This window comes from Elgaria multicarinata, chromosome 2, assembly GCF_023053635.1.
Source record: "Elgaria multicarinata webbii isolate HBS135686 ecotype San Diego chromosome 2, rElgMul1.1.pri, whole genome shotgun sequence".
NCBI classification, from domain to species: domain Eukaryota; kingdom Metazoa; phylum Chordata; class Lepidosauria; order Squamata; family Anguidae; genus Elgaria; species Elgaria multicarinata.
In genome coordinates, this window is record NC_086172.1 from 37076083 (window position 1) to 37098088 (window position 22006).

At 42.6% G+C, this 22006-nt stretch overlaps 1 protein-coding gene across 1 annotated transcript in view; it reads left to right on the forward strand.

Moving 5' to 3' along the window:
• Positions 1–22006, forward strand: part of PDE1A (phosphodiesterase 1A) — a 168221-nt gene that overhangs the window by 115403 nt on the left and 30812 nt on the right. Inside the window, exon 2 of the mRNA XM_063116298.1 lies at positions 15247–15360. Coding sequence (XP_062972368.1) covers positions 15247–15360 — 114 coding nt within the window. The remainder of the gene's footprint in view (positions 1–15246; positions 15361–22006) is intronic.

The window sequence follows — 22006 nt, forward strand, 5'->3', positions numbered from 1 at the left end:
CATAGGCAGGCATTATCTTTTGCCGCAGAGACCATTGTAGCCTCAGTTTATAGTATGTATCATGGCAGGGTGGGGGGGTGGGGAGGGCAGAATATGAGAGAAAGGTCAGATGGTGGATGGTGGGCAGAAGAGAGGCCCAAACTAAACTTTATTTATTTGTTTGTTTACTGAATTTTAATCCCAAAGCTGTTCACAGCAATAAAACAGAGAGAGAGGCCCTACTATTAGACTAGCAAACTAAAAGGCTGGGACACACAAGTGAATGGGGACACACTTGACTTTATTTATTTATGGCATTTTTATACTTCCCATTAGCTGAGGCTCTCTGGGCAGTGCACAATTAAAACAACATAACTCTGCCCATAACTGCAGAATCCCCCCCCCACACACAAATTGCCAGTGTGACACCCCCCCCCCCCCACACACACACTGATGTGGATCAGGGCAGTAGAAAAGCCTAAAATCTTTGCCCTGTCTGTCATTCTAAATTGGATTGAGCCTCCTGCGGTCCCATTTGGTTCAATAAGATCTTCTTCTTTTTTTTGCAATGAAAATGAAAATTGCTTGCACAGATGGTGGTGATTTGGATCAGGCCCACAGCAGGGGAGAAAAGATTAATCCTCGAGACCTTATTTGCAATACAAATTGCAGGTATGGGCAGTGGTGGTCTGAATCAGGTCCATGGCAGGAGACAAAGGAATAAAGCCACCATACAAGCCTTGCCCAACCTGGTGCCTTCCAACTGTTTTGGACTACAAATCCCATCAGCCCCAACCGGCAGGGCAATGGGCAAGGGATTAGCCCAAAGCATCTGGAGGGCACCAGATTGGTGAAGGCTGCTTGAGTCCCAATCCAGAGTGGAGCCCCCTGCTGGCATTTTGGGGCAAAACTCCAACAATGCTGCACTCAACTATGTGGTTCTGATAAAAGAAGGAGACTGTCATATAGCAGCCAGGATTTGGACAGGAAGAGTTGGGAGCAGAAAGAGAAGTGATATGGGCAAGAGGTGCAATGCTCACTTTGGGGTTGGCAGCATGCCTCTCAATCCAAGTCCTACGCCAGTTCAGGGAGCCCCAGCAGCGGAAGGTTTAATCTTCAGGAACGCCCAGCCACCAGGGAAGGGAAAAGTATAGGAGGAAATCAAAATAAAAAATCGCAATAAAAAATCGCAAAAAACCCACAAAATAACACCCAAGTAAAACTAAAGTGGAAGGATTGAAGCACAGAGAATAAATGTAAAAAGGAATGGATTTGGAATGAGGGTATCGCTTGGGGAGGAAAAATGTGCCAGGCACTCGGCTCACAGAATTGGCAGCAGAAAGGATCTCAGAGCAACAGCACCCATTTAGTGATAGCATTCCCAGTGCCCCATGGTCTGGCATTGCCAAGCAGGGGAACACCCAATCCCATCCCATGGCAGGATTTCCCAGTGTGTTTCCCTGTGCCATCAGACGCTTTTACAAGGACAATCGGCCAGAAGGGATGACAATCGTCATTATTCTTGCTCTTTCCTCTCTTTCCTAGCTGAAATTGCTGCATCGTTTTCTTCCCAGTCTCATGGCAGTCTGCTGTAAGCAAGACTAAAACTGCATTTCATTTACTGTCTATTTAAAACTTTAATTAATTTAGTAGCTAAAACAAAATTGACTGATTTTGATTATTGCATTCATTGTACATCTTGAATGTGTGGCACTTTGAATGCTACACAGATTATTTTTGTTATCTTTTCAGCAGCTTTAGCAGGAACATGTGTATGTAAATGCTGCAAGAGAATTGGGAGTCATTAGGGCAGAGAAACAGTTGGGTTTTTTCTAGGCGAAGGTCCAAATGTTTTCCAGAAAATAAATAGTTTTATTTTTAACTTAAGGCACCATTTATTTCCAATCGACATTCCTCATTCCAGAATATCACAGTTCCATAGTATGTATTGTGGGGGAGCAGGGATTCCCTTATTTCAAAAAGAACACAGATTAAAATTTCTTTGTCTTGGAATTCTGATCTTCAGTCACTCATAGAAATGCACAGAATTCAGATTATTCAGTTTTGTAGAGTGAATGAATGGGCCTGTTCAAGACAACGTTAGGGTGACCCTATGAAAAGGAGGACAGGGCTCCTGTGTCTTTAACAGTTGCATAGAAAAGGGAATTTCAGCACGTGTCATTTGTATATATGGGGAACCTGGTGAAATGTCCTCTTCATCACAACAGTTAAAGCTGCAGGTGCCCTGCCCTCTTTTAAATCTGGTCACTCTAGTATAGCTCCTGCAGCTTTAACTGTGGTGATGAAGAGGGAATTTCACCAGGTTCTCCATATATACTTGTTACATTTATTTGTTACATTTATATACCACCCCATATATACAAATGACATCTGCTGAAATTCCCTTTTCTATGCAACTGTTAAAGATACAGGAGCCCTGTCCTCCTTTTCAGATGGTCACCCTAGACAACATGCTAAGCCATGGTTATGCTGCTAACCCTTTTGCACCAAATAGTTAGTGAGCATGCTTAAACCATGGTTATGCAGCCATCATGTTTAGGAATGGTTCACATGACATGATAAGTCATGGTTCACATGACACGCTAAGCCGTAATGTTTAGCTCAAAATGCTTAACCACCATAGCTTAGCGTGTTGTCTGAACGGGATCAATGAATGAATTGTTTATTATGTTCATAGTTTAATACACATTTTTGTACAAAAGAAAGATACAGCTAAATAAGAGTAATTAAATAAAAGCAATAAAATTTGAAATGGGGCCAATATAATCCCCCCTTGTTTGCATGAAATAAGAAAGCACCTAGCAATCTTCCCAGTAACATAGGATGAATCATCCTTCAAATGGAACGTCACCAACTCTCCAGAAGGTCATCCCAGGAGAGTTTTTAATAAGGTGGAAATTAGCCTCTCTCGCAGTCTTTATATGGTTTACAGTACAGGAGTACATAATCAACAGACTGTACTTCACCCATTTCCCATGGACACAAATCTTCGTTAACTGAGAGTTGTGTAGCATGGTGTTCCTTGACATACTCCTTGTAGAGGAAATTTTGATTTTGAACCAAAAGGACACAAACTGTCCTCTAATTCCTGTTACAAAGAAATAAGCTTGTAAAATTGATGGGAGTGTGTGTGTGTGTGTTTTCCTGGCGAGTCATTAAAGTTAACATAAATATTATCTGGCCTCAAAAACCTAATACCAGAGTGCCGGAATGCGAAGTATAAATTTAATCCTATGCATAACAGAGATAAAAGTAATACGTAATGTTTAGCTCCCTTGCTCCCTTGTGACGTCTGTGGTCCGTCAAACGTGCCAGTGCATCAAATATAGATGGCAAAGGCACATAGAGAGGAATTCTTGCTGGCTATTCTGCTCGCAAGTCTGCTTTTCCCTTCCTGCAAATGTCTGCCAAAGTCAAATTCTGAATGCCTTCCAGAAACAATACAAGACTTTGTAAAAATGTAAACAGAGATCTAGTAGTTGGAAATAATAATGGGACAGCTTTAATTGTGTCGTTTGAGGATGAGGGACCTATTTAGGCCCCCAGGATAAATGATGCTCAATGTGTCCAAAGAATTCTGACTGTTTCGTATTGCCGAGAGAATACTTTGCCATCGGCCTAGTGGAACATTGTGGTCATCTTTTCTTTTTACAGTACATGGGAATGTGCCTTACGGCTGAAAGGTTTGTTTTCTTAGGAAACCAGTTCTTTTTCTGGCTCATTTCAGATGTTTTAATTTTAATAGTTTATGCCATATTATGCTTGTGGTAGTGGTGAAGCCTCTGTTAACCATCAGCTGCATGTTCATGAACATTCAAATATCCCAGAGAACATAGCTCTCAGATTATTTGCAATCCACCTTCTGTGAGAAAAGGGAAAGTTGTCAGTTTGAAAGGAATTAAACTCTCACACAGGCCTGGGATCAGAAGTCATTTTGTGGGCCTGACTGACTGGGAATAGGTCAAGAGGATAGGGAACTAAATTACGTGAAGTTTAGAGGCAAAGTACATAGTTGTAATAGACTAGATGAGTGTGAACAATCAGAAGCTTAATCCAGACAAGGTGGAAGTACTGCCAGTTGGAAATGTAATTCAAAGTACAACAAAGTATTATCTGAGTTTGGGATGTTTTCTATAGTAGCACTGAGGCTTTGGAATTGCTTCCTGGGGAGGTTCTTTTGATTCTAGTTTTTCAATGGCAAGAAAAATAGTATCTTATTTCAGAGGGTCTTTGTGATCCTCTGACCTGTTTTTACTGGAGAGCATGGATGTTGGCTATTTTGCAGGTCTGGGCAAGGAACAAAACTGGGAGGTTGTGTGTGTGTGTGTGTGTGTGTGTGTGTGTGTGTGAGAGAGAGAGAGAGAGAGGGGGGGGGAGAGGGAGGGAGAGGGAGAGAGAACGTGCTGCCATACATGACTGGTATGCATCATGAGTTACAAGTTGTGCCAGCCAGATTTAATAGGCATTAGTTTGAGGCTTGACAATAGGCTAGCTGTCTTAGGGGCAAATTTCTACAGAAGAAACATAGAGGCAGGGATGCTTTTATAATGTGTCTTAGGGCCAGCATACCTTGGACAACGTTTTCTCCCAAATAAGTTGGCATGCTCTCATCCCAGATGAGATACTTCTGGCATGTTAGGCCACCTGGGAGGTAAGATGCAGCGTATCCCCAGGCTGTCTAAGGATCAGGCAGCAGGGAAGGTGGCTCAGCCCTAGTGATGCAAGGAGCATTTAACTGGGGAAAGAGGTGGAGGCGTTGTTGGAAGCCAAGCTGGTACAGGGGAATAAGCTTAGACTGAGGCCTTTGCTAGACCAGCCTATATCCCGGGGTGATACCCAGGATCGTTCCTGCGCATCCAGATGATGCACAGGGGATCCCGGGCTCAAGGAGGGATCAACTCTCCCTGGCCCCGGGATATAGGCCTACCCTTTGGCCCCGCTTTTTCCCGCGGACTGCGAGCGTGTGGCCCGTTTCCGCGGCTTTCCCCGGCGCCGCACGATTACTCGCACGGAGCCAGAAGCTGCGCACGGGGTGCAGCGCTCCTCAGGAGTGCTGCGTCCATCAGGGCTAGGGTAGGGGGAGCGGGGAAATCAAGTTTTTTTAAAAAAACAAAAAAAAAACACCACTTACCTTGCTGCCTGTCCTCTTGTGCACAGCCAGCCCTTTAAACGTTTTTTTAAAAAATGGCGCGGGCGTGACGGCTCTCTTCTTGAGCTCGTCACGCCTCGTGTGTAAACGAGGGCGAGATCTTGCATTATTCATAACGCAAGGTCTTCCCTCCTCTCCCCCGGATTTTCAGTTAGGTCTAGCAAAGGCCTGAGTAAGACCTTCTAGCTCACTGACTGGAAGCAACACTCCAGGGTTTCAGGCAGGGGGTATCCCTGCTTTATTGCAACAATTAAAGCTGCAAGAGCCCTGCCCTCTTTTGTATCTGGTCTCTCTAGTATAGCTCCTGCAGCTTTAACAATTGTGATAAAGGGAGAATTTCACCAGGTGCTGCCTGCATACAAATGACACCTGCTGAAATTCCCCTTTCAATACAACTGTTAAAGATACAAGAGCCCTGTCCTCCTTTCCATATGGATGCCACATGCTGAACAAGGTACAGAAATAGGCCCTCTTTCATCCTCCTACAAATATATTTAGTGGAACTAGTGCCAAACGTTATGCTTCATTTCTTGATTGTGACATTCACTAGAGCGAGGGAGCGTGAGAGAATGAGGATTGCTGCTCAAAGAGAGCGAGATTCTTACAGTCGTGTTGTTGTTATTTCCTGAGGTGATGAGCTTCCAAACCTGCCTAGTTCTGTAGTTTAAATGTTGGGGTGTGTTTTCATCTGTGTAATGATGTGTTACTAACCCCCTGAACTCCAATGACATTTCAGCCTATTTAATTAGCTTTGCTGATAAGGGGAATCGCTATGAAACCTTAAAGCTGTTCTGGGTGATTCTCAGCACACACGTACTCCCCATGGATTGGCCTTAACCACCTCCGCCTGCTGTTCTCCCTGATATGTCAGCGAGGTTGATTAACTTGGAAAATGAAAAACACCGGCAATGCCCACTTACTTAGCCATACATCTTTTGCCCTTTTGTAATTTTTTTGACCTATTCTTAATTGCTCTGGGCTTCTTTTCTTCCCCATGTGACTCTGTGCATTCAGATTATGTCTAGCTCTATTTTATTATGCCTCCTTGGATAAAGATGTAATATGCCCATTTATGGAAGATGAACAATGATCTCAACTCATTGCCTGATCTACACATCCTGATCTACACATCCTACACAATTTACAGCTTCAGAATGTACATAAGGGGTTGCATTGCTGAGTGCTCCTCGCACACCACAACCTCCCTGCCAATGGAAAGCTAGCATATCAGTAAGAAGAGTTCTTTACTTCTTTCTTTGCAATAGACAAGTTCTTCCATGTGTATTTTTTGTTTATCTTTCTAATTCATCCCTTATCCATACTCAGAAGTATTGGCTATTCATTTCTTTCCGTATGCTCTCTTTTAAAACATCAAATGTGAACTGCCAAGCTTGAGAATACATACCATGGTGAATATCAGCTTCTTGCGTTACCTGGTTAATTGATTTCCCTTATCAGTACTGTGATCTAATGAGCAGTCTCTACAGAATCAAGATGATTTCAAACCCGAATTCTTAACAGATTTTGAACCTCACTAATTGTTTAGGGATGGGTGAACAAGCTATGTCTTGCTCTTGATTTGCTCTTGCATTTGTGATTTCTGTTCACAAATGCAATTGCAAATCAAGTGCACAAAACCAACTGCTATCAAACATGAAAACTGCACAAACAATTCCCAAATTTGCGCAAGTTTCCAAAATTTGCACAAATTCTCCCCATAAGCTAAAACATGGGTGATTTAAAATGTGTGTATTTTGATAAAGATGTGCATTTTAAGAAAGATGTGCATTCTGAGAAAGTTGTGCATTTTTCCGGTACACATTTTGTGAACATGAAGACATGTTCAGGAATTGCAAACACTTTCTGAGAAAATGTGCTCCTGTTCTCATTCACAATCAGGATTGCAAACTAGGCATTTTTGAGCAATTTCCAAATTGAAACAAAATGAGGTTTCCAGTTGTCACTACAGAACAATTTAGCATTATGCGGACAGAAAGAGTAGGAATTAATCTGTAATAAAAAGCGAATATCTTGTCTAAGTGGCACATAGTTCATTAGGCTGTCTGCTTGGACTAGAGTCAGGAGTACACAGGCAAAATGCTAATGTTGCTTTTAGGCGACATTAATTTGCAGTGTTTTAACCTTACCTTTTAATTTGTTGTGGTTGTTGCTTTAAAAAAAAAGTTCATTAGCTGCCTTGCAAACTTCTGGGTTGAAAGGTTGTATCTGGTCAAGAGGGCAAGGCTCCTGCAGCTTTAACTGTTGTGATGAAGAGGGAATTTCACCAGGTGCTGCATGTATACAAATGACACCTGCTGAAATTCCCTTTTCTGTACAACTGTTAAAGATACAGGAGCCCTGTCCTCCTTTCCATTTGGTCACCCTAGCCAAGAGGGGACTAGAATCTGGATCTCCCAGTCCAGTACTCTAACGACTACACCACTTTAATGTTAAAAATAATAGTTTAAACTTTCCACTCAAGCTAATGAAAATGCATGTCAAGAGGACAATTTCTGTGTTACAGCCAAATGCAAAGAAAATTCATTTGTGTACAATTTATACACGCCCAAGATATAACTATACACGCCCAAGATATAACAGCTCTTAAAGAATGCAAAGGTATCAGGGTTCAGTCCTTCCCACACCATCCCTGTTTGCTGTGATGTGCAAGCCAGGGTTGGACCCCAGGGTTGTTTAGCCCCTTCCCATCCTGCTTGTTGTGACGTGTGCGCAAAGAAACCAAGAGAAACTTCCAGTGCATTGTGGGCTGTGAACATACTTTATCATAGGCTGAAACTACATTAAGAAAATGTAGTAGGATTTTGCTGAATTGACATTTTAACTACCTTGAAGTGATTCAACTAACTACAGGATAAATTAATATTAATAGATCCTTCATGTTCTAAAAAAAGAGGACTTAATTTTAATAGCTTTCCAAAACACAGCTTTGTCCAAACTAAAAACAAATGACCAAATTTACTAAGGGCTAGAGATGGATGGAGTGCTTCTCCATTCCCCGCAGTTTAATTCCTGAAACATACTTCAGAAGCAGAACTGCAAAGTTGCACTTTCATAAAAGGGATCTATAGCTGTTTTTGTTTTTAAAATAACAACAACATGGCCATAGCAGAAAAATAAAGATACATCACCATGGGCGCATAGAACTGAGTTGACAATACAGTTAATTGAAGATGTGGAAGAGGGTCAAACATACACATTTATGGCTTGGTGAAGTCTGCTGCAATGTTTGTGGGTGATTTGCATGTTGCAAACAATAAAGCCATCACAGAACAAACAGCTGTGCTGCTTCTAGTACTGAGCAATCAAACGACCAGAAGTCAGGTGTACCTGCATATTAGAACTCTTCCTGTCCATGAACTAAGAGATATGTCTTAAAACCCTGAGAGTTTGGAGGCACACACACCAGGGTCTTCTTGGCCTCAAGGGCTTCTCAACTGATTTCACAAGATCATAAGAAGAGCTGTACTGGATGAGACCAAAATTTCATCTAGTCCAGCATTCGGTTCACACACTGGCCAACCAGATTCCTATGGGAAGGCCACAAGCAGGGCATGAGTGGAAATTTAGGCATTTTGCTTCTGATACTGGAGGTAGTGTATAGCCATCATGACTAGTAGCCATTCATAACCTTGGCTAGGAACATGGAGGTTCCATCTTGGCTGCAGACAGCTATTGGCCATGATAGCTGAACAACACCTACATGTTCAGAGGCATCATACCTGGATAATACCAGTCCAAACTCCCAGATGTCTGGGAGTTGCTCCAGCCCGTTGATCATTTTGGTTGCCCTTTTCTACAGTCCTTTTTTTTCAATGGAGAGGCCAGAATACATTTGTTTGTTTAAAAAATGTTACGATCCTCCTTACGCTCAAATGATCTCCAAGGGGTTGTCTTCACGGCACTGGGTTGGAGCTGTTCCGCCGCCAAACCCCACGCTGTCGCTGGTGTGCGCTGGCAGCAATTTGTCCTTACAAGGGGAGGCAGCAGCGGCTTTCTGGTAGCCATTAGGCTTGCTGCCCCCTCCCCCTCCCGCAGCCTCCTGCAACCAATAGGAGGTCCCCTTCTGCTCACCCTGGCTGGAAAAATCAGGGAGGCAACTGACAGTTGGAGCAGAATGGAGCTATCTCCTTGCAGATGATTCTTCTTTGGCAACGGCTGGGGTCCAGGGTGACCTTCCCCTTGCTGTGACATTCCTTACGTGAGGGAGAGGTAAAACAAAACCTCCCAGTGACAACCTCCCTTTACTGCTTCTTCTGTTGATTGGAAAAACTTTCCACACACAGCAGAGTGCAGGAAGGTTGTTTGGAAAGGCCGTTCGTCTCAGAACCTGAGCCTCGGGCCTTTATGTTAATACACAGGCAGCAAACTACACTGGGATACTTCAGTGCTATGGCACTTCTGACATACTGAGCACTAGGAGAGATTTGCATAGCCTTTTAATACTGCATCTATAAAATTTAATCAAGCTTTATCAAATATTGAGCACAGGTCTATCAAAATCCTAGAGGATGGACCTTGGGGCCTCATTATTTTCAATTAATTATTATTTTTATATGTAGGCACTGAAATATGCCAAAGGGAGTACACCAATGTAGCTTAATGTTTCACACAGGAGGCGGAAGTGTAAAACTAATTTTCTCAAAGGAAATTAAATGGCTACTAATGCTGGATCTCATTTAAAACGCATCTCTTTATCCCAAAGCTTGCACAGCATCAGCATGTGAGCAAGAAGACAGACACAGTCTTACTGGAGTTAATGCAATCATATTAAAAGTGATCCTGGCCATTCTCCCCCCCCCCCCCCCCCCGCAATTCGTTTTCACTGATGTGATTTAAAGGGGAAATCCTGGACTGCATTCCCAAGAAAATGAAAAACCTAGCTATGCTTTCTGAGTTTGCATCATGTCAGCTTTATTTTATTTTATTTGTTTTAAAAATATCTAGACTAATAAATTTCTAGGCTGTGCACAGTAACATAAGTACAATATAATAAAAACAGTGTATCATCATCCTTCATCTAACATATATATTTATGTCAGAGCCATTGTGCTCAGCTGCTATTGCTCCTCACCTTCTTTCTCATCATTGCTACCAATTACTCGCTTGACAAGCAGAGAGCCAGGGAACAAACGGTCAGGGGCATCCCTTGGGCCAGAGTAAGAAGCAGGTGAACAAGCAGGTTGCCATGGTGAAGAGGGTGAGCAAGTCCAAAGGGATCTTGTCAGTGGGCCCTTGTTGGTGTGTGGGCCCTTGGCAGGTGCCTGACTGTCAGGTATAGGTACAAGGCCAGCCTTGTACTTAGTGGTTAGACTGATTAGGAAAAAGTTTGAGAATGTCAGATGTTCTCTGCAAGCTTATCTCTGTAAGCAGTTCCCATGGGAGTAGCTGGTTCACTCCTTGGCCTTGAAGCGGCTGGTTCTCTGGGAACTTCAGAGTGTTTTGGAAAAGGTGGGGGCTGCTCTTCGAAGTGAGTTATAACATCCCACCCTCTTGGCACGTGGGCATGGTTTACAAGTCAGGGGACCTCTCTGTCAAGTGACTTTGAATAGGCCTTAAAGGCTGGTACAAAAGCTTTGCTAGGTTTCATCTCTCAGTGCAACACCTAACCTCCCTCCTGCTTTAGATTCTATCTCCACTTGGGATTTTGTGCTAGACCTACCTTTAAATCCAGGCAGGTAGAGGGGCCAGCCCACGCTAGAAGTAGCACGGGCTGTCACTCCTGTCTACATGCGATGGGGTCTAGGAAAGCCCCGTCGCGTCCGCCATTTTTATTTTCAGTTAAAGGGCTGCGTGCGCAGGAACGCACTACCGCTAAAGGTAGGTGTGTTTTTTTAAAAAATGGGGGCCCTGCTCCCCCTTCCCCCGATTTCCTCCCCCCATGATCTCCCCTGGCCTTCAATCCCCCCCGATGTCCCCAGCCTCCGTTTCCAGCTGCCACCGATGTCCCCAGCCTCTGTTTCCCCCGCCGCCAATGTCCCCAGCCTCCGTTTCCTGCCGCCGCCGATGCCCCCTGGCCTGTGATGCCCACTGCTGATGTCCCCAGCCTCCGTTTCCCGCCGCCGCCAATGTCCCCCAGCCTGTGATGCCCGCCGCTGCCGATGTCCCGCGCGGCGGGCATCGCAGGCCGGGGGACATGGCGGCGGCAGGAAACGGAGGCTGGGGACATCGGTGGTGGCGGGAACGCTGCAGCCCTTCCGCCGCTTTTCCTGGCTACTGGGAAAAATGGCAGACCTGGCTACATGCCTGCGGTCTCGGGCAGGAAAAACTGGGCTAAAAGAGGTGCCGGTTACCCCGGGCCCAGGGAGGGTTTACCCCTGCCTGAGCCCGGGATACCCTGTGCGTCATCTGGATGCACAGGGATGAGCCCGGGCCTTGCACTAGGCTAAAGCCTCGTCTAGCAAGGCCCTAAGAAAGCACTCTGCACATGGATGCTTTGCTATTTGGACTTTGGATATCTAAGCATTGTGCCATGAAAAGTAGTGAGGCTTTTCATAGACAGACTTGCATATGCTGTGAGTTCTGTGTTCGTGCCCAGACTCAGATGGCAGGGAGTTCCCAGTCCTTAGCAGAAGGATGGGACTCCTGGACCTGAGGCTTAACCTTTCCTGAAGTCGTGGTAATGGGGTCAGCTCAGTAGTGGTAGGCTGAGATTGACAAGTGTGTGACGGATCTTTCTGCCCAGCTCTGGTGGCCCAGAGCAATCTTTCCTGGGACTTTGTTTTAGGAGATTGGCTCTGTCCCTTTGAGGTGCCAGTGTATGTGGTGTCTGGAGAAGCTCAATGCTGTTATTGGCATACCCTATTCACCTCCGCCTCTCCGAAGGTTTGCCTTAAGAATCATTTCAGAAAAAAGAGCCTAAAGCTTCCTAACCATTGTTCAGCTTTAAGTGTGTTTTGGAGACTCTGTAACTAAGCTTGTCTACCGTGTGATTTCCTCAATAAAAGAAGTCTCACTGATGTGCATGTTTCGTGACAGCTTGCCTACACATGTGAATGCCAGAGGGAACAGGCATGAGCACGACACCAACCATGCCTTCCGTTGATGCTGGCCCTGAATACTGGGTTTCACCCTAGGGAGATATAACTGAACTGGAATAAATACTGTGAAAGGCAAAATATAAAGGTCTTTGATAAATAAATGAATCAAAACATCTGTTTTTATTCTGCTGTTCGCCGCTCTGAAATCTTTGGATGAGGACTGGCATACAAATATTGGAAATAAATATATATAAATAATACAAATAAATCAAACTCAGCAGAGATGGAGCAATGCCAACTAACAAATAGTTCCAAATCAGCCATAGTTGCCTAAATGGCTGTACTTTAGCAAACATTTCAGGAATGGGCAAACTTCTTGACAATTGCACCATGGTAAACTGGCCATCTGTATTTATACAGTGTCACCGCAGATAGAGAGCAAAAGTCCACCAGAGAGTTTTGTGACTAAGTCTTTAGCATGCTAAAAGCCATCATGGCACTCAAGGAGAGTATAGGTGAAATTTCAAGGTCAAAATGCTGAGCTCTCTCTACAAATGACTTGCCCTGAAGGCTTTGTTAGATGTATTGGTTCCATATTTTTCTTTTGTTTTGTCCTTTTTGTGGAAAAAAAAAATTAAAACAGAAAAATGCACCTGACCAAAATAAACAAAGAAGAGCAAGAGAGCTTAGATTATTTATATCCATAATACACACGAACGCTCTAACAACAGCATGTGTTGTAGTTTTAAATAGTCGTGAATACCAAACAATGAAAACAGCTGTAGGTACTTTGAAAATGTTCACTTCAGTGTTCTAAACAAATCTTTCCAGAGGACAAACATGTACTTCAGCCTATATTTATTAGGCACAAGTAAAATGGCCATCATAATTATGGTGGGATGTTTGGAGTGGGATGAGATATATATATATATATATATATATATATATATATATATATATATTGCAAAGATGCTTAGAGGTGAGTTGGATATATCTCCATGTCAGCGGTGGGGCCGATACTCTATTTTGTAGAAGCTCTTGGGCCCCATGGTCCAGTAGTGGGCGGGGTTGGAGACAAGAGGGGAGGGGCGAAAGACCAAAGGGGCGGAGCTAAAATACCAGCATGTTCTAACAAAGTTCTTTACTTCCAGTTATGATGCCTCAGGAGGGGCATCTTAACCTTTTAGAATGGGAAAAATGTGCCCAAAAGCGAGGAAACCACCACACAGTGGGTCATTGGGGAAAGGAGTAGGATGGGCAGAAGGGGACATGGCCATTGGGATAGGGTGACCATATGGAAAGGAGGGCAGGGCTCCTGTGTCTTTAACAGTTGTATTGAAAAGGGAATTTCAGCAGGTGTCATTTGTATTCATGCAGCACCTGGTGAAATACCCTCTTCATCACAACTGTTAAAGTTGAAGGAGCCCTGCCCTCTTGACCAGATGCAAAAGAGGCAGGGCTCCTGCAGCCTTAACTGTTGTGATGGAGGGGATTTCAGCAGGTGCTGCATGCATACAAATGACACCTGCTGAAATTCCCTTTTCTATACAGTTGTTAAAGACACAGGAGCCCTGCCCTCCTTTCCATATGGTCACCCTACATTTAGAGTCAGATTGAGACCCCTGGTGGCCAGATTTGGCCCTTGGGCCTGATCTTATGCATCCCTGCTCTATGCCCACTCTGCATGGGGGTGGGGGTGGGGTTGTCCTCACCTCAATGGTGAACCCAATAACAGTGACTTACTTTTATCTAATTAAAAATGAATCTAATTAAAAATGAAAGTAAGTTCTTAGCAAAAAACGAACTGAACAAAATTACCACCCATTCCTAGGGAGGGGCAGAGCCCCACACACTGGCCCTGCCTCCAGCATACCTGTCCCTGCTGACTGCTGCCTCAGTCCGTTGCATCTTTTGCACTGAGTCTGAACAGGGATTCTCCTGAATCTGTTTCGAATCCTCCACAAAATCAGGGACCCCAACCTCACAGGTTCCCTGTTGCATGGAGGATTCCAAGTGTGCCCAACTGAACATGTAAAGAATTCCCCTTCAGACCTTCTGCCCAACATACAGGAGGCCAGACGTTGCAGCTGAGGGGGATGGGGACATTGGGGGCAAGGCTAGCTTGTGTGACCCTGGTCCCCCCTTCACACATGCTAAGAATGCGTGAAGTCAAAGAAGTGAATAGAGCTTATAATAATGTATCTATATAGCGGGTGGGCAATGTGTGGGCCGCATGTCTCTCCCTGTGGCACCCCCTTTTTTTTAAAAAAAAAGTATCTGTAGTGACTATGGAGCACCAAAAAGGTTAAATTTAGCTTGTGAATAAGTTAAATTGAACAATTATAGCATTACAGAGTGGTTTGCCATTGAATTTTGGTAGGAAACCAGCAATTTTGGCCCTTTGGGGTAGGCGCCCTACAGAGAGTGCTGCACAGGGGTATCTTGGGATTGAAAATGGTCCCCGGAGCCCCAGAAGTTGCCCACCCTGCCGTATATGTTCAGGCAGTATTGGAGCTAGAATGTCTTATAATGTCTACAACATTTCTATCTAAAATATGGCAAACTCAGGTGGCTCCCCTCCTTCTCTCTCATTTTAGATTTTGTTTTTGTTTCCCTGCCTCACCTAACTTTTAGTTTTGCTATGGTAGAGTAAGTTGTAAGTGTACATGGTTAGGTATACCACGTGGTGAACTTTAACCTGCTGTCTCCTGTTTTTAGCTGGGGGTGGAACTGACAAAAATCTTCAGGGGTAAGGAGTGACGGAATACCTAATGCTTTCTTCCCAAGCACTGATGGATATCTCCTCTGCCACAAGGGCTTTTCTCATTCACTTCAACAGAAAGGGCAGCCTGTGTGTCCTTTCACCAAAATGAATGGAGACATTTGCACGTACGTGGTGGAGCTACATGTGTACACTGGAGTGTATTCAGAGCTTGTAATCTGTGTAAGCACATCAAGGATTTTGCTATAGAGCAACAAATCACCTTCCACAGAATTTGGAAGGCAAATATCCTATTTATTTCCATAGAATGGGATTGCCTGCTAAAAGGACTCTTGGTTTTGCTTTCAATCATCTCCATTTTGTTTTGTTTTTTTCAGATTAAGATGTTTAGTGAAGCAGCTGGAGAAAGGTGATGTTAACGTGGTTGATTTGAAGAAGAATATTGAATATGCAGCATCTGTGCTGGAGGCGGTATACATCGATGAAACAAGGTAAGATGTCAGTTACCTCTTCATTGATCTGTCTGGAGATAGTCCCCTAAATTGAGAACCAGGCAGTCCCTGGTTCAAACTTCACCTCTGCCTTAAATTCAATATGTAGTCTTGAGCAAACCACTATCTCTCAGACTCAGTTGCACTACCCTTACAAGGCAGTTGTAAAGATTACCGAGAATGTATGAAACATGCTTTGAGAACTCAAAAGTGTTATCTAATACATTCCAAATATTATTGTTATTAATCTGAGCCTACATGTAGAATCTACAATACCTTCGCTGCGTTACCTCATGCCTTTTCATGACCTTTATTCTCAGTTCAAGAGAATAGGATGGTCATTGGAAGAGAAGGTTGTACTCTTGTGTAGTTCAATCACTCTGATCATTCTTAATGCATCTGTGATAAATTAGATTGTTTTTATTGTTACAAATGCAGATGTTCATCCATTTTAACAATCCTAGTACCGATACTTGAGTTTTATTGAAACGATTTCACAGCTAATTTCATGTCTTTGATTTTTACCGCTTGAAATGATTTTCAGGACTGCCATGTAAATGAAACTGAATCTCACGTGAGACCAATTTCCAGTATGTTTACCTAAGTTTTACATTTCACCGTCTTGACCTTTTAACATTTTATTCAGGACTGAATGTCCTCCTAAGTGTGGCTGCCAAAATGTCTTCAGCATCACTTGGATAGAGCATGCTCGTCTGGTCCTATTTCCTTATTAAATTTAAGGTCTGGACTTCTCATAATTCCAGGGTGCCAGCTTTGTTATATGAGATGTGATGTAGATGTAATTTGTATGACTTTATTGTTTAGATGTACATACTAAACTTTCTACATCTGGAGTGAATAACTAGGGAATAAAGCAGTGCTTGCTCCAGGTTTTGGAGGGCCTCCTTCCCTCAGTGAACCTACCTTCTCACTGCCATTGTCACCAGCTGCTGTTGCTCCTCATCGTCTTTCCCATCTTGACAGGCAGAGAACCAGTGTAGAAGAGGTAATGGCATCTACTGCTCCTCCTTCTCACCACTCTGCAGGTGAATGAGGAGGTTTTTATTCATTTATTTATTGCATTTTTATACCGCCCAATAGCCAAAGCACTCTGGGCAAGGGTGAAGATGTGGAGCAAGTTCACCCAACCTCCCTGCAAGGTAGGCTCTGGGCCAATTGTCCGATTACCCAGATCCCCACCTCCCTATCCCCGTACCAAGATGGTATTAGCTGGCCCTTCGGAGAATAACCACACATACCACAGACTAAGGACTGAAGCAGTTTTATTAACACACACTAAAGCTAACACATAAGGCTCCAGTCAAAAGCACACTCAGTGTCAATGCACAGACATGCGAATGCAAAGGAAAGGGAAGGAGAAGCGCGGATGAGGGAAGAGGTTTAGGGGAAAATTAGCAGCAATCAAACACATAAAACGTTAGCCCACCGTAAATCACGCCTCAAAGGCGGCTGGTCAACTCTGGAGCGTCCAGGCACTTAAAACACAAAAAAAACTTCCTATAAACCTAGCAGTTACCCGGCTTGCTGGGGATCCTCCACTCCACACGCATGTCGTTCCAGGGAAGATGTTGTTTTTTTCAGTGGCACAAGTGAGAACTTAGGCCTTCTGCATTCTCTATGCCTTCTGCCTTCACTTCAGAGTGACTACAGAAGGCATAGTATCCAGGCTTATTTATATCAAGGCACATGCTCATATAGTTAAAAAAAAGATATTGTGATCAGACTTGAAAGTTCTGAATAAAAACTGTTCTGATTAATATATTCAAACAGCAATTGCACATCAACCCAAGTATCCATCTATCTGCAGAAAGATATATAGGCACTGGATACATATGTTTTTGCAAATGGATGGATGTCTTCTGAATATTAAAAGTACTTTTTTCAGTAAATGTGTTTCTCCATATAGGGTCTGAATTTATAAGAATGGGCGACCATGGGAGAATGACAGATTTCTGAACTCATGACAGCATTTCCCATAATAAATAATTCTGCAAATTCACCCTCATTATGGCATGAAACACATTTTCAAACTGGAACAGGTGCACTACATTTAGCTGTAAATAACAGGCCTTCATGCTGCAGTCCTGAGAATTTTACTGGCAATAAATGCCATTGACATCAGTGGGATTTACTTCCAAATAATTTGGTTTAAGCTCAAAATGTGCATGAGTGAAAAGTATCATCCTGGATTATTATTTTTTAATATAGCCCTAGACATGTATAAATCCACACTGATTTCCCTACTGTCCCTGGACTACTTCTTTTAAGAGACTAGTTTTATTATCATATACTGGTACTATTAAAATATTTTCAAGAATTCAGGGAAAACATCTGAATAAAACATTTATCAGTTTCCCCAACCACTTCTGGGCAATTGTTGTTAAAAAAAAACCTTGTTATGGTCCAGTATTTATATAAATAGAAAGAGGGGAAAAGAAAAAAAGATCTCCTACAGACGATATTGTGGTAAGTGTCAGAAATAGGGTGAATGCTGATGTTTATTGGTAATTCTTCAGAAGCCCAGAGGAGAATGTTAGAAAATACTGACATTACAAATCTCAAAGCTAACAGAGTAGCCTTAGTAAATGTCCAAATATCGCCCTAATTTTCATCATTAACTGACAGAAGGAATTTACCATGCAACATGTGTAAATGTCAAAAATGAGTCGTTACTCTAAATATTTTGACATTTTTGTTTGACATCATAAAATTTTAAGACTTACCAGTAAATAGCAACATTTGCCAAGTCTCTGGCATTCACTATAACAAATATTTATTACTGTAACTACCTCCTTCTGAAATAATCATTGTTTACAGTGACAGAAATGGCACTGTAATTTTTGTGAACCGCCCAGAGAACTTCGGCTATTGGGCGGTATAAAAATGTAATAAATAAATAAATAAATAAATAATAAATGAATATCTAGCTATAAGAAACCTTGCGCAGGACTTCTAATATGCTGTTTAAACATAGCGACAAATTACTATAATGCATAAAGGGCCATAGTTAATACTAAGGATCATATAATAAATCAAAGTAAACATTCCATTGTGGAAAATCCAAATGGCAGTTCCATTGCTGCCCTTAGAGTACTGATGCCACCACCATTGCCTGGTAAGCGTGAAGGGGCCCATTAATGTAATAGAGGCCCACCAAAGGCCAGTTTGCCCAGGGCCTAATCTACACCAAGCAGGATATTGCACTATGAAAGCTGTATGAAAGGCAGGAGCCACACTACTGCTTTATAGCGGTATTGAAATGCACTAACAACTGTTGCAGCCCACTGACACATACCATTAGGGTGACCATATTTTGGAAACCAAAAAGGAGGACAACATGGTTGCCCCCAAGGGGGCGTGTCCAGCACCAAGGGGGCGTGCCCACCCGAACATAGCCTTGGTCACATGTCTGATTTTACAGCACACATTTAAGACAAATCTGTTCTACATAACATCTTAATGTTAAAATCACTGAAATAAAGAACAAGTGAGATTCAATGTATCTGAAATTAACTTCACTCACTCCTACTTTTGTAGGTTTTGCTGTACTTTGAAGCTTTTGCTATACTCTGTGTGTTACATTCTCCCCTTCCCTCAAATATCTTTTCTGACTGTATCTTCACTCATTGCAAGCTGCTATTGTTGTTAACAGGGTTTGCTACTGGCCCCAGATCTGTTTCAAATTTGGTGTGGCTAAAGCTCTGCCTAAATCCTATCATGGTATAAAGTTTCATCTCTTTAACTTTAAAAATGACGATTTTAAAAATAATAATTTTAAAACCTCAATTTTAAAAAAATTCCTAAAAAAATCAATGGATGAACAGATCTGTTTCAAATTTGGTGTGGCTAAAGCTCTGCCTAAATCCTATCATGGCATAAAGTTTCATTTCTTTAACGTTAAAAATGACGATTTTAAAAATAATAATTTTAAAACCTCAATTTTTAAAAAATTCCTAAAAAATCAATGGATGAACGGATCTGTTTCAAATTTGGTATGACTAAAGCTCTGCCTAAATCCTATCATGGCATAAAGTTTCATTTCTTTAACGTTAAAAATGACGATTTTAAAAATAATAATTTTAAAACCTCAATTTTTAAAAAATTCCTAAAAAATCAATGGATGAACGGATCTGTTTCAAATTTGGTATGACTAAAGCCGTTCCTAAGAGCTACCATTGTGCCAAGTTTCATGTCTTTATCTTAAAAAATGACGGAGTTATAAACATTTTTGTTAATTCCTATTAGAGCTGCTCTTTGAAAAAAATCTGGATTTCCCCTCCCCTCCCGGATTTATCATCAAAAACCCGGACAAATCCAGGCAAATCCGGTCATATGGTCACCCTACATACCATATACCACTTTCCTACTGCTTTCATAATGCTTTATCCTGCTTGGTGTGGCTCCTGCCCTTTATAACATTTTACTAGGAGGAGGGCTTTCTCCGCTGTGGCACCCCGGTTGTGGAATGAGCTCCCCAGAGAGGTCCGCCTGGCGCCTACACTGTACTCCTTTCGTCGCCAGCTGAAGACCTTTTTATTCACTCAGTATTTTAACACTTAATTTTAACTTAAATTTAAATTATACTGTTTTAACTCTGTATTTTAACCTTATATCAATTTTGCTGCGTGGTTTTATCCTGGTTGTGCTTTTTATATTGTATTTTGTATTTGTATTTTTAACTTGTTGGTTGTTTTATGATGATTTTAATTTTTGTGAACCGCCCAGAGAGCTTCGGCTATTGGGCGGTATAAAAATGTAATAAATAAAATAAATAAAAAATAAATTTCATACCGCTTCCATAGTGCAATATCTGGCTTAGTGTAGATTAGGCCCAGGTAGAGTTACCATATTTTGGAAACCAAAAAGGAGGACAATATGGCCACCCTCAGGAGGCGTGGCCACCCCAACATGCCCACCCCTGAGGCGGGGCCTACTCAACATGTCCGGCCCCCAAGGGGGCATGGCCTTGGTCACATTTATTTATTTATTTATTTATTTATTATTGCATTTATATCCCAGCTTTTTTTCCTGCAAGGAATCCAAGGCGGTGTACATAATCCTCCTTCTATCCACTTTATCCTCACAACAGCCCTGTGAGGTGGGTTGGGCTGAGAGTCTGTGACTGGCCCAAAGTCACCCAGTGGGTTTCCATGGCTGAGTGAGGACTAGAACCCGGATGTCCCGACTCCCAGTCTGATACTCCCAGTCTGATACTCTAGGTACTACACCACACTGGCTCTCACACATGTCTAATTCTACACCTTACAATTCAGACAAAAATGTAAATATTCCCCACCCCAATATAATTCCTTGTGCCATGGATGACCATATGGAAAGGACAGGGCTCGTGCATCTTTAGCAGTTGTGTAGAAAAGGGAATTTCAGCAGGTGTTGTTTTGTATGTATGCAACACCTGGTGATAGTCCCTGTTCATCACAACAGTTCAAGCTGCAGGAGCTGTGACCAGATTCAAAAGAGGGCAGGGCTCCTGTCCCACAGCTTTAACTGCTGAAATCCCTTTTCAATACTACTGTTAATGATACAGGAGCCCTGTCCTCCTTTTCATATGCTGATCCTATCAACAACAGCTGTCCCCAGCCTGGTGCTCACCAGATGTTTCAGACTTTAACTCCTATCAAATCTATAAAACAAGGCCACTATCACCATTCCATTACCATTATTACCATCCATTACCATTATCATCATTATCAGCAGCACCATTATCAGCAGCACCATTATCATTATCACCATTATCGCCATCATTAGCAATATCATCATTATCATCATCCATTATCATTATCACCATTATCACAATCATTAGCAATATCAACATTATCATCATCCTCATTCTACACGTGGTGCACGACATGCCTGGAGGGCGGAGAATGCCGCAGCAGCCATTTTGAATGTTTTTTTCACCGAAACAGAGCATAGGAGCGCTCCAGCACAAATGTGAGTATTTTTTTTAAAAAAAAACTCACTCTCCCCCTAGCCCAGCCACCCCCGATGGGCAATTTTAAAAATAAACCCCCTCGCCCTCTCCCTAGCACCCCCAAGGGGCACTTTAAACAAAAAACCCTACCCTCTGCCCAGCACACCTCCAATTGGCACAGAGCCCACAGTATAGAGCAGCTGTGGCAATTTTGGCTGATCTGTACTTCAGGCTCTATGATTTCTGTCCATTAACCACAGTCATTCCGTACTCAAAGTAGTTTATGGGGTTATTAGCAACATCATGTTCCTCCAGTTTCACTTCTGAGTCTAACCAGCACTTTGCCACCACAGAGTGGTAAAAACGTGGCATTTAATTGTGGAAACATGCCTCCCCCCCAGTTTTCCCACTTGTGTATTTGTGCTATTCTGTTATACCACAGTGCCACCTAGAGGTTATGTTGCAGAAAAACAGGAAAAGAAATGCTCTTTGTGTAAAGCTCCGATTTCAATTCTGCGACAAAACCAAAAGCATTGGTGGAATGGCCCTGTTTCCCTTTTTATCTTCTTCTCTACATCCTTCTGGAATGGGGCATTAATGCATTTGGGATAAGATCGCGAGCCTCATCGATCAAATGCTTTTATTTCTTCACCATTAAATTATATTCCAAATACTTTTATGCAATATCATGAT